The sequence below is a fragment of the Triturus cristatus genome, chromosome 6 (assembly GCF_964204655.1).
Source record: "Triturus cristatus chromosome 6, aTriCri1.1, whole genome shotgun sequence".
Taxonomy (NCBI): domain Eukaryota; kingdom Metazoa; phylum Chordata; class Amphibia; order Caudata; family Salamandridae; genus Triturus; species Triturus cristatus.
In genome coordinates this window covers 624,092,161-624,106,099 of record NC_140589.1, presented here as the reverse complement: position 1 = coordinate 624,106,099, position 13,939 = coordinate 624,092,161, and the positions used below count along the sequence as shown (strand labels likewise).

The 13,939-nt window shown below is 47.3% G+C and overlaps 1 protein-coding gene across 1 annotated transcript in view; it reads right to left on the bottom strand.

The window, feature by feature from the left end:
* Positions 1-13,939, bottom strand: part of FBXL4 (F-box and leucine rich repeat protein 4) — a 224,141-nt gene that overhangs the window by 141,105 nt on the left and 69,097 nt on the right. Inside the window, exon 3 of the mRNA XM_085611122.1 lies at positions 10,279-10,878. Coding sequence (XP_085467248.1) covers positions 10,279-10,790 — 512 coding nt within the window. The 5' untranslated portion in view covers positions 10,791-10,878. The remainder of the gene's footprint in view (positions 1-10,278; positions 10,879-13,939) is intronic.

Sequence of the window (13,939 nt, the reverse complement as noted above, 5' to 3'; positions counted from 1 at the left end):
TCCACTCACCCCCTCGATGGTCCAGTTCAACCTGGACTTCCCTCTCAAATGGACCACTGAGTCGTTCCGATACTTAGGCATACAAGTGCATACTGCCTCTCATGTGGTGCTGCAAGACAACTACGGTAGGGCAATCGCTAAGCTGGAGAGTGATATTGAGAAGTGGATCAAGTTACCACTATCTCTGGTAGGCCACGTATCTTTGATGAAGGTGAAGGTCTTGCCTAGACTGCTGTTCCTCTTCACGAACATACCTATGGTGATCCCTCAACATTTCTTTAAAACTCTCAAGGCTTTGATGGTCAGACTTGCGTGGGTGGGAAATTCCCCTAGGGTCAAGATGGACACCCTCACACTTCCCTACTCTATGGGAGGTCTAGGTGCACCAGACGTAGAGCTTTACTACAGAGCAGATCAGGGCCCGCATGCTTATTACTGGAGTCATGAACAGCACACTCTCCCCAGCATCTCCTCATAGAGAGTATTGCCTCTGACCCTTCCCACTTCCCTGGCAATTCACTCAGCCTCCCAACAGACATTATGGCATTCTCGACTCTGTAAATTCAGTTGTTCATGCCTGGAGTGAACTTGTAAAAAGACAGGCAGGCACTCTGCTTTACTCTCCACTACTTCCATCGGATTGGTGCCAATGGTTTCCCTTTGGGTACTGAAGCTGCTGTCACGGTAGCGCTCAGAAATGTCCGGATTACAAACATGGGTGACTTCTTCTCTGAAGGCAGAGTCCGGACGTGGGATGAGGTAGCCACTGCTGATCAGGGTGCTACTTTCTTGGTACAATATCAATATTTCAGGGCACGACATGCCTTGAGGGCGCTGTTGTGTGATGAATATTTAGAGCCTGTGGCTCTCTCGTCTTTCGCTTACCTTTTACGTGCTAAAACCCCATATAAGTTGATTTCCAACATATACACCTTGTCCCAGGAATACTGCCATGCCAATAACTCCCTGTTGAGAGAGCTCTGGCAGTCAGACTTAGAAGTTCCCATTGATGATAGTGTATGGAGGTACTGCTGCGAGGTCACCCAATCAGTGTCTTTAAATGGGAGGCATAGATTGATTCATTTTAAGTTTTTGAATAGAACGTATTATACACCATCCCCCCTTCACAGGTATGGCTTAAGTGAGTCTGACAGATGTGAGCGGTGTGGGGAAAGTGGTGCAGATTTTTTTCACATGGAATGGGCATGCCCACGTATTGCTGCTTTTTGGAAACAGATATTCATGGAATTGGGGAATATTGCAGGTACCACGCTCACTCCGGATCCATTGTTAGCCCTGTTGGGTTATACTAAGCCACACCCTAAAGGTATTCAGGAAGCTGCAGAGATTGGGCTTTCTCCTAGCCAAGAGGCAGATTGCTATGCGCTGGGCACGCGGTCCTCCTCCTTCCAAATCAGAGCGGGAAAAAGATTTTCTGTAATACGCAGTCCGAAACATATAGTGAGTTAATGCCCCCACGTAGTCGCCCCACAAATTTCTGGGGGCTGTACAAACAGAGGGTGTCGTCGGCAAAAAAAAGGTTGGAACTTTCTGGCCTGCCAAAGAGGGTCATTGTTAGCACAATTAAAGAGCTGCTTGATACAGTTGTTAATGTACAGGAGAAAAAGGGTAGATGCCAGGACGCAGCCCTGTTGCAAACCCTTATCGACAAAAATTGCCTGAGTTAACTCCCTCTTGTGCCACACTGGACCACATCGTAATTTCCCTCATGGAGATACAGGATTATATGTAACAAATTACGAGGGATACCCATCCCATGTAGAACCTCCCACCATTTCTTTCTACAGACCAGATCAAATGCAGCACGAAGATTGATAAATGTTATAGAGTTCTCCCCCTCCTATATCTACAGTCTTCCACTTAACCAAAAAGAAGCAGAATACCTAGTCAACTAGCCTTGGGCCTAAAGCCTGCTTGTAAGTCCGAGAGAATATGATTATCATTGGACCAATCCAAAAGCCTCTCCAAATCGTGTTGCAAAAAACCTTTTGTATGTTGTCTAAAAGGCTGATGGGCAATCTGATAATTTGAAGGCTTGCTGGAACTCCCCTTCTTAAAAACAGAAACAATATCTGCACCTTTCCATGTGGCAGGCATGGCTGTCCCCGCCGCAACTGCATGGAGACCGCATTGATGTAAGGAGCCCAAATAGAAGTATCTGAATTAAAAAGGTCAAAAGGAATCTTTTCTATCCTTGCCACCTTCCCTTGTTTCAATTAGGCTATTGCAAGAGCAGTCTCCGCTGGAGAGAAGACAAGTGGAGTGTGAGTTAGTTATAAAGCCCCACTCTAGGCAGGGATCAACCTGGACTAATTCCAGAGCACAAGAATAGTGGTCCCCAAAGTGGGCAACCCATTCACAGGGCAGGATAGTCAGCAGGCTTCCCAGATTTCTCACCGCATACATTGACTAGGTGCCAAAATTCCTTGAGTTTGTTGATAGCTGAAGCTTCAAGAAGATCACACCAATTTTTACATTCCCATGCAACTTTAGCTTGCTTTATTTCAAGTCGATATTGAGCTCTACATTCCCTTATCTTTTGGCTGACTCCCATTTTAACTGCTCTCAAGAGCTTGCTCTTTGCCTATCTGCAGGGTTGGGTGAAGCAACCATTTATGGAATTCACTACCGGAGTCTAGAACATTCTTTGACAAAGAAATATCTAAGCTTGCCAAATAATCGGTTGTGCTCGGCTATAATCACTTCATTGTTCCCCCAATTGTCAAGTATGACCTCCATTTGGTAAGCAAAAACTGAGTACATGCCTAAGAGGGCATTTTGGGAGCAGTACACCACCTCCCACTTCACGTTTATACGATTATCCGTAACTTCCAACTGTTGATCATACATCTTTTGAAGCAGGGAGCGGAACAAGGAAAATCAGCTTCTTCAAAGTTAATAATAAAGGGTTATGGTTGCTCTCATCATGCTCTAACACTGCCATATCTTCCATCTGCCTCCACAATCTAACATCCAAAATAATATACTTGTTAAAACTAGCAGACAACCCTCTCCTAAATGTGGGTGCAGGGATACTAGCAGAAATTGAGCGCCCATTACAAGCTCGCAGTCCATGTGCTAGGGTAAGATCTACCACTTGGAGAGCGGTCCATGTGAGGTTCCTCACTACTGGGGGAGTTAACTCAGAAATTCCCCACATTTGATCTTTCAAATCATTCAAAGTTAACTGGGGGAGTTAACTCAGAAATTCCCCACATTTGATCTTTCAAACTGGATAGATCTGGAGTTATTCTATTGGGTTCAAAGGTAAGATTTAAGTCACCTGCGACAATAATATGAGACCCTGAACGACGGCCCAAACCTTTATCTATTAAATGGAGAGTAGGTGATTTTTGTTGATGCTCAAGACTACGGTTTTAGATGTTTATCATCAGGAGAGGCTAAGCCTTAGGGAGAAAAAGGATTAGCCCTTGAAAGTCTGGTGAGCCAGACTAGAATTCAACTAAGGAAAGAGAGGTACTTGCTCAAACAAGCAACCCACTCAAAGGACACCCAGCAGAGAACCTGATTGCAGGAACACAAAAGCTCTTAAAACCGCTTCAAAACACCTGCTCGATTGCCCAGTTTTCCTAGAATAGGCAAATTGTGTGATTATCGATAAACTGGCTCATGCAGGCTCAGCAAGCTTGGACTTAATGCCAGCAATATTCCAGCTGGTAATAGCTATAGAATGAAATAATGAAATCGAAGAGAAGATGCATGTTTCTGCAGCAGGCGGAAGCTGCTGGTCAGTGGACATAAAATGAGCGTGTTCGCCGCTCAGCAACTGAGGATGAAGAGTAATAGCTGGTGGGTCTGATCACACAATTAGGGGCAAGAAGGAAGGTCTAGAAGAGCTAACCTTTGAAGCCCAAAATTGGGATAACTTGTTCTTTGAACCACGATAGACTGGGGATCCGTAGAGTTATCATCACTGTGCAGACAGTCTACTTCTTGAAGGACAGAGGGACCTCCGCAAGGACAGGAGGAATCAAACTAAAGTTTGTTCTATTGCTTCTGTGAGTCACTGGTCTGGGCAGACGAATTGCAGGCACATGCCTTGGCCCCAGGTGGCAATAAAAAAAAAAAACACAGCGGCATCAGGGAAATATTGGAATGTGGCCCACCCTGCTAGGAACATTTGACCAATAGTTTATGTACGATAGTAAGAGACCTAAAATTAACAATGACAGTTTCCGTCACAGCTTTTTTTTGCAAAAGGCCCAATCCATTTCACCCTTCTAACCATCAATAGATTTGGAGCATCCGAGTAGGAAAAATGGGCAAAAGTATGCAACCAATTACCTTGTTTGTCAGTTGGGGAAATGACTCACCTGAATTTACGGGTAAAAAGGCACATTAGATAACAGAATCACATAGTGGAGAGGAAGGTTAATAGAAATTAAATTTGATTCATTACCCGGTATGACAGACAAAGCGCCAGGCGCCCCCACTGGCCCGATCTATTCTTCTTTTCCCACCCTGGCCAGCCAGGCCAGTTGGCTCGATTCCCAATGGCTCATGGGTAGCCGTGATGGATCAATGTATGGGCACCCTGTTAGACCTGGCATCTTTTGGCGTGTTTCCCCTATTTCTTTGCTTTCTGAACTCCTGGTTTTGACCTGCTTTTGCAGGTTTCATTCTCTGTGCACTTTCTCACTGCTGTTCAGTGTTATAGTGCAAGTGCTCTTATTGTAAATTGTATTATGGATTGGCGTTTCCATGATTGGCATATATGATCTAGTAAAGTCCCTAGTAAAGTGCACTGAGAATGCCAGGGTCTGTAAATCAAATGCTGTTAGTGGGCCTGCAGCTCTGTTTGTGCCACCCACACGAGCAGCCTTTCAAAGGGGTCTCAGACTTGCCACTGTAGTGTCTGCATGCAGTTTTTACTGCCATGTCGACGTGGCAAGTGGCACCCACCTGCCAAGCCCTAACCCTCTCATTTATTGCATGTAAGTCACCCCTAAGGTAGGCCCAAAGTACTCCTATGGGCAGTGTATGTGAAAGGTAGGACATGTGTGTGAGACATGTCCTGAAAGTAAAATACAGTGTATTTCATTGTTCACTATTGAAAGGCTATCTGTTCCATAGGATAAAATGAGAGTTTACTTATAACATCTTATAAGTATAACTTCCCATTCGGACACGATAGAGAAATGGAGTTTAGTATGCCTGAACTCAGAATATAAAAATGTATGCTTTAGTAAAGATGATTTTTATATTGCGTGTTTGAAAATACCACTTTTAGAAGTGGGTATTTTCTTGCTTAGCCATCCTATGTGGCTCTGCTGAGTTGTGGATTGATAGTATGGCTTTGGAGTGACAGAAGTTGGGGATGTGCCTTCTCTTCAGACACCCACTGGGGGAGGGAGGGGGATGGTCGAGGTATGTCCTGCCTTTCCTGGATGAGGCTGGGCTGAATAGACCTGGACTGCATTTAGAGTAGTTGGAGGAGGTTTCCTTGCACCTGAATAGGCCTGGTCCGCCTTACACGATGCGGTCTTCACCTCCTGCCAGGAAGCTGGACCAGAGAGGACAGAATTGGTTTGGACTAAGCACAGATACTCTCTGCCACAAGAGAACAAAGGAAAAGGCTGTATAAATATTGGGGTCCATACCCCAGACCTTTAGAACTCTTTTGGACTCAGAAACCTGCCAAGAAGAAGCGCTGGAGAAGCTGTGAGGAGGAACTACCACTTTACTGTGTGCTTTGCTGTGTTGGCCTGCATCTGTCTTGGGCAGAGAAAGGACTGGACTGGACTTTCTGCAACTTCATTGTTTGAGTTTCTCGAAAGGCTTGAGGTAGAGCTTGCCCCCTGTTCTGGAAGTCTCAGGAACAGCAAAGACTTCACCTTCCTCTGGGTACCGCCTCTGGGATCGCGTGTCTCGGTTGTCACACAGGGAAACCGCAACCAGTCGCCCCCGCCGAGAACGTTGGTGGTTCCCTGGCCTGAAAGAACTGCAGAGGGCACCCCCGGTCTTCACACCGTAACCCTGGTCTCACCGCCCCCGAGCCGCTGCTTGCACCGCGTCCTGGTCTGAGGGCACCGCTCGTGAGCTACTCGAAGCACCGCCCCATCCCACACCGCAGCCGCGGCACACCGACGCCCTGGCCAAAGATGCCAGGTCTAACAGGAAGCAAATGTGCAACAGGGTCTGAATTCCATGACAAGGCACGGATGCTCTTAATATGCTTTCTCCAATCTATACTACCCATCAGCAGCAAAGAAATAACAATAACATTTCTTCCCACAGCTTCCAGGAGTACTGTAGTAAACACAAACAAAATATCTTATTCAATGACAGACCTCCCACAGTCTATACCATCCCTCTAAAAAAGCGTTTTCCTACTTGCTCCTCATCAGTGAGGTTAAGTGCACACTTAATTCTGTTCCCTTGGATCTTATAAATGTTCTTGTTGGGCGTAAAGGTAATCTTTGTGTGCATTTTGGGGGTGATTTGCCAGCTTTGTGCTTGGGCATGTTAATCTGAACGTTCTCATTGAGCAGACTGGTGCTAGCTTGGCTTCAGCCATCTTTCTTAAGCGTAAAAGTGCAATACTCTCTAGCAGGCTGCAGAATAGGCTGCTCCTAAGGCCCTAAACTAGTATAAGGCATTGAAGGTCTTCCCCCACAGGGCAGCGATTATTTGCTCAAGCATGTCGAGCTTCTGTGGCCGCTGGTAGGTGAAGCTGCAATTTGTGTTTCGTGAGAGGGAAATGGGGGTTAATGGTATTCGGCTCTTGTTTTTTAAAACTACTAAGATAAATCCACTTGTCCAGCGGCACATCACTGTGAGGCTCACTAGAGGGTTCATTGTATTGGATTGGCTGACAATGTGTGGAAGGAATCACTGCACATTACCAATGATCAGCACTCAGCACGGTCGATAGATGTAATACATGAGAAACAGAGGACAGCTGAGCATGCAGTTACCGAGATCTCATACTGAGACCTAGAGTAGTTCAAAGGCCTAGTTTTTATTTTTTGTCGATTTTCTTCCCTAACTTTGCCCATTTTTGCCTCTGGCCAGGCAAAACCTGGACCCTCACTCAAGAGGATGTGCAAAGGGGGAGAAGTGGTTAGTCAAGAAAGTGTGTTGGTGTCATTAGTCACTGCTGTCTTTAATTACTTTAAAACTGGGGAGACACCTGCTTTTGGTGTAATGTACTTGGTGTATATCAAAGCACACATCATTTAGAATACACTCTCTAGTTTAAATTCTTGCATAGTTTCTTAACTGCAGGACCATGGTGGTGCAGAGCACACACCTGAGGAGAGGGACCCTCCTTAAAATTCTCATGTAGGAGAGTCCTGTAAGTGACTCACTTCTAGCTCGCAGTTTCAAATAAGTCACTGTTGCTTTCCTGGACAACGGACGGCTTAAGAGACCTTTGAGCCCATTAAGGAGACATTCGATTGGCTGGTATGATGTGTGCCATGCCCGAAGAGCCATCCTGGGATGGAACCCAGGTAGAATAAAGCAGAAAAGCTTTTTGAGCAATTGGGCATAGAAGGAAAATGGGTTGGTACAAAGTGAGACAGGACAATCTAGGATCCTTGAGAAAGAGTAGCTGCAGCACCAGCTGAAGATGAACAGAGGCCATAAAACAGTGAAAAGAGGGAGAGCCAACAGCAGGGACTTCTTTGGAAGACAATACCGTTGACATATTGTGTGCAGTCTCTTGTTATGCCATGTTGTATCCATTTGATAAAGTGCAACGAATCACAACCAAAGGTATATCTCGGCACTCAACCTCCACATGAATCCCAACTAGTAATTTAGAACAGCCAGGTTTTTAATAGTCATTTAAACTGAGCAAAATCCAAACATCAGCAAAGGTGGCCAGGAGGCTGAATCTACGTCGTTGGAGCAATGTAGGAAAAGGCTCTGCCCCCATATCTAGAGACACGGGGAATGGACAGCAGCACCTTATCGCTGGATCTTAATGTGCGAGAGGTACAGTAGTAGCTAATTTGTCTTTAAGATACAAACGAGACCTGCCAAATAAGGCTTTATGAGCAAAACAAAAAATCTTAAAGACAATGCGCTCCGGCAGCCAGTGAATGGAACGGAGGGTAGGGGCAGAAGGAGAACCTGCCAGGACACTACAGACTAAAACTGCAGGATGCCTTTGGGTACTTAGGACAGTTCAACCTGGGAGGGGGGGGTGATTTTAGCAGAGATCATTAGGGAGTTGGGATCCACTGGGTTCCTATATAAAATTGATGCCCTCATTTATTTTTTAAAGTACAGTTAAAGGTTTTAAAGGCTGCACTGGGCTTATTTTTCAGTCAGGAAGATTCTGAATACTGGTTACTACTCAGACTATGCACCCATTTGGGATTCCCCGGGGACCCCAGTGTGTTTGGAGGCAGGTTGAGCCTGCCACTAAGAAAGGCTGGAATAGCTACCTTGGGGAGCTTTTTTCAGTACTACCCTGGGACATTTTAAATGCTAGGACTAAGGGGCTCCTCTTTGGGGTTCACACATCTGCAGCTGTCTTCCTGGCTCGCAAGTGTCACTACGGAGATGGGGGATGTTTGGGAAGATGAGACAATATTACAGTATGTGAGGCCTAAAAGTAAGGAGGTTGCCATATGGTATTGGATGTTTTAGATAGAAAAATGGTGGGCCGCAGTCAGGATGGGATGGAATCATCAAGGAGACTGAGCTACGATTTATATGGCAAACATCCTTGAAGTTATTGTATTCCGAGGTCAAGCCAGCTAAAATTTGTACAAGATCCGACATCAGATGTAGAAGGTGTGGACATTTAAAGCAAATGATGAACATTTATTTTTCACCTGTTCTGGGATCAGAGCGTTTTGGGAAGATGTCGAGAAAGTCGTAAAGGACATCTTGGAGGGGTCAATATCAAGCGAAGTCATAAGCTGGTTTTGATGGGGATGGATATGGTCTCACACAGCCTTTTGTGTAGAGCACAGAGGGGTCTGTTGTTTTATCTTGCACTTTTAGCCAGGAAAGAGATCTGCAAGCACTGGACTGATCCATCTCCTCCTTGTAAAACAGACTGGCTAAAGTGGTACATTGGACCGATCGGTTGGACACTGAGGGTAATTCTGGAGGGATGAATAAGATACGGGCCGATTTTTTCAGGTGGGGTGGTATGTTGGTACTGGAACTGACAGAATGAGTGGTCCTATGATTACACTGAGGTGCCGCTATCAGTGACGGGTCATTCAGCTCAGTCGGTGCGGCCCGTGGTCATTGCAAATGCGGCAGGCTGAGGGCCAGAAAATAATCAGGTGATAGCCTGAGTTTGCAAAAGGTATGGTGATATGAGGAGAAAAGAAAACTGTGCTTTATTTTGTAGCTAGTACCACGGTACTCCACAGACTTGTTTGTGAAGATTTAAATATGTTAAAATATGAAAATACAATGTAGTACATAACATTTGCGAAATATAGTGTAGTACAGTGTATTTTTAATTTTTTTTAACATATCTATATTAGTTTCACTTTATTTCAAGTACTGCAGTACCCCATACATCTTTTTTTGAAAATATACAGAAACGTATAATTAATTTTCCATTCTTTGGTGGCACACATCCAGTCGGACTGATTCCTCCAATTCATTTTCTGCTTGTACCAGTCTCCAGCAGGCCAAATTAAATGAAAAGGCATAAGCAAGAGAAATTAAAAATTACGTGAAAGCCTTTAATCAGAATTTATACAAGATTGCCTTTCTGTACTAAAGATTTCGCTTAGGCCTATCCAAAACTACCAACATTTGGAAATCATGTCTCCTCAGTGACAAACCTTCCTTCCCACCTTTAAAATAGACTAACAGCAACTCATGAGAGCTTTTTTTTGCAATGCCTGATCTTTAACTTAACCAACAATACTCTCATATCACTTCTTACCCACCTTCCTCCTAGTTTATGAGCCTTTCTACTTTTTGCTGCACATGCATAATGAACCAAATATACTTCTGTTCAAATATCTACTTATTTCAGAAGATAACACATGCTGGCTATACACAGCCTAATAGATAATGCAAAATTCTCAATTATTCACGAATCATTCCTGCAGATTTAATTATAAGTATATGAATCAAAGCCCTATTTGTACTAGCTTTCTATTTGTATTGTTTTATTTTAATGCAGAGTTTGATTCTATTTAGTCCCTGCTCCTAATCCAAAGTTTCTAATATTCACACATTTTTCAAACATGTTTGTATGAGCAATGCAAATGAAGCAATTTTAATGAAGAGATTAAAGTGTAAGCTTACCTTAAATCAGCTGGAGTGCTGTGGGAGTAAGGATTTGCAGAGCAAGCAAGAATCTTCACTATTGCACCAGGGTGATAAGTTTCTAAAACGTGAATCGCTGTGGGATAAACTGGTTGTTCGAAGACAAGTTCCACATACTCCTGGCTGTAAAAATCCAGTGGAGTCCGGTTGAAACGCAGTGGAGCACTAGGACACTTCTCCCACCAAGAGCCATAGGTTCGAAAGACAGCAGCCTGTGTGAAGTCGCCAGAACTTGGATAAACACTGGGAGTCCATGCCAAATTCCACATGGTGTAGGACATGCTGTTTTCACTCCCATAGTGAGAGCTAAAATCAACCACCTCTTTGGCATACTGAACTATTTCCGCTGGCATGGACAGTGTTCGGTTGTTAGTTTCAATAGCTCGACGGCTGTTCAACATCTCTCCCCTGGTAGCTGTCCGCGCCCGACGCCGAAGGCACATGTAATAAAACATGCTCAGAACTGTAAGCATGGGGAACATAGGAGACATCTAGATCTGAGTCACGATGAAGTAACACGCTTTTCTTCTCTTTGTATGGCGCAGCAAAGTCTCACGGGATGCTGGGTGAATACAACATCTAAGAAGAGCAGAAAACAAAATGTTAGCAGTCAAAACGACAAATAAGAAAAAATAATGCTATGGGCAATGCTATAAACTTTTTGCTAAGTCCTTTGAGTGTGTGCACTTTACTCCCAAAAACTGGATCTCAGATGAACAAGTTCTCATTAAACATCATAATGACAGCCAGACAGAGAACTGTGGAATAAGTACAGTTCCCATCTATAAAAGACTTTGATCCAGAATGTCTGTGATAATTAGTTTTATAAAGCAAAAATGTAAGTAGATATGTATTTAATTGTAAAGAAAAGCCACCAGTTTCGCCTGAACCTTAAAACTGCCATTCTCGGGGGGCGTGGCTTGCAGCCGAAGAAGATGGCCGATCCCACATCTATCCTGGCACGGATCCTGGCCAAAACCGGCAAAATATTCCCGGCGACATCCCCTGAATAACGGAGGCGCCGGCCTGAAAAGTTACGCGCCTGGCGGCGGACGTGGGGGCACAGAGCCGCGCGCCGCCGAAAGTGCAGCCTACGACGGAGAGCGGCGCCGGGGCCTCGGGTGACGGCCTGTCGGCCCTGAAGAACCTAGATGGGCGTGGCCTCAGCCTGAAACCCTCGAATTGCGGACGCCGGCGGCTGGGCTGTTGGGGCTGCCCTGGCCGCGAGGGAGAGTGACCTGCGGCTGGGCTCACTGCGGCGCCGGGAGAGCCCTGCACGGCGCTTTGGGGGAGGCCCAGAGTTGTTTGGTGCCGGCGTGTAGCGTGGAGGCGGGGTGCAGGCCTGGGAGCTGCACAGTGGAGATCCGGAGCGTCCCTGGCCCCCCCCCCCTCGTTTGGAGCCGGAGACCTGGCTGGCCCCTGCGACGTGGTCCGGTGACCGCCACACAGCCGGCTGGTGTGCGACGTGGACTGGGCAGTGAAGGTCCCGACTACGGATTGGAACGCAGCTGGTGTGCATCGGATACTCTGAGATAGCGGCGGGACTCCGGTGAACCCGACAGGCCGCACGTGGACGATCCCGTGGCAGGCGGCGGCGACAGCTGGATCTCTGCTGCACCTCCCTCTCTCCTGAAGACCCGGACCGCCAGGGGGACTCCCCGCCTGCACCGGCCATTATGGGAGGTAAGGGGCACCGTGGGGGGCCGCACGCCAAACTCGAAAAATTCGCCTACCGGAAGGGCCAGGCGGGCCGCCGCCCCCCCCCCCCCCCCGACGAGCCTAAGGAGATCACCCTACAGGACGTCCCAGATGCAGGTCTCCATAGGGACGATCTCAACGGACAGAACGCTGCTGAGAGCCGATGTCGCTAAAATGAATACGAGAATGTCTGAGGTGGAAACGGCTGCGGCGACCCTTACCAGCGACACAGCGGTGTGTAAACAGAGGATACGGACGCTGGAACTTGTCCAAAAACAGCTGTTGGACAAGCTGGATGACCAGGAAGGCAGGTCCAGAAGGAATAATGTCCGGGTCGTGGGTGTGCCGGAGAGCGAGCGGGGGCCGGCGATGGACCTCTTCATTGAAAAACTTATCACGGACCAGCTGCAGCCACGTGGGCTATCAAAATATTTCTCCGTGGAAAGAGCACATCGGGTGCCCGGAGGGTGGCCAAAACCGGGGGCCCCCCCACGACCGATTCTGGCGCGTATATTTAACTTTCGGGACAGGGACGCTATCCTGCAGGCGGCGCGTACCGCTCCTCCACTGAAGGTGGACAATTGCACGGTAACCCTATATCCGGATTACACCACAGCAGTGATGAAGCAGCGTTGCGACTTCCTGGCAGTCAAAAGGGAGTTGCGCGCGCGTGAACTCAAATACGCGATGCTCTACCCGGCGAAGCGGAGGGTGGAAGCGGAGGGACGAACATGGTTCTTCACTACGCCGACGGAGGCCACAGAGTGGCTGGAGGGGTGGTGCCCGGCGAGAGAAGCGGGCCGCGTGGGGCGTGAACGTAGACAACATTCTGGGTCCCCCAGGGCTCCGGACGACGCCGGCCCAGGGGGCACGGAGCGCACACCGTCGGAATGAAGCAGAAAGGGGAAGGACTGGACCTTTTGTGGTAAGGTGGTGCGGGGTGTCCCCGTGGTTGCAGGGAGCATGGCAGCTATCGGGGCGCTGAAAGACTGAACTTCGATATCCTCAATGACTGGTTTCTTGCATTGACCCATATGTGATGAAGGGAAAGGGCGATGGGCAGGGAGCAGCTACTCCCCCACACGCAAGTACCAAGTTATGGGATCTAAGCACTCTGCTAAGTTGGGGTGGCAGGTAGTTCCAAATCCGCTGGGCAGGGAGGCAGGGAGGGGGGTGGGGAGTTGGGGGCACCACGGGAATTTTTTTTCATGTTTTGTTATGTATGTTGCAGCTATACATTGGCGATTGACGCAACCTAGGCCTGTTATAAAACGAAGGATAGTGTACATTTTCAGCCACTTTTCTACTACCCTACATGACGGAAGCGGAACACAAGCCCACCTCGGAGGCCAATACTAGCTTAAATGTGGGGAGTACGCAACCACCCAGCCCCTTGTTCAGAATAATGTCCTGGAATGTGAATGGATTGGGGGATAAAATCAAACGGGGGCTGGTTCTCCAATACCTTGAGCGCAAGGGGCCTGCAGTTGCGCTCCTGCAGGAAACGCACTTAGTGGGCACGACTACGAAGGCACTGGATAGATGGGGGTTTAAAATGGTGATACATTCAGCATTCACGTCAGGTTCCCGTGGGGTGGGCATATTAGTAAATAAGCGCTTCCCCCTGATTATTGTTGACTCCCGTAGCGAGGATCAGGGTCATTTTGCGGCACTGACCTGCCAGTGGGAGGGGAAAATGTATAACTTAGTAACGGTATACGTCCCCCCAACACTCCATCAGGATACTTTCCGGGCGTTGGGAGATTTTCTGTTGTCGCTCCCACACGGGGAACTAATCATAGGTGGGGACTTTAATGCGACGATGGATCCGCTAATGGACAGGCCGTCCACCAGAGATCACGGTAGTACTACTCCCAAACTGCGCGAGTTCGCGGAGGCATTTGGCCTCATAGACACCTGGAGAACCCGCAGTCCAGAGGAA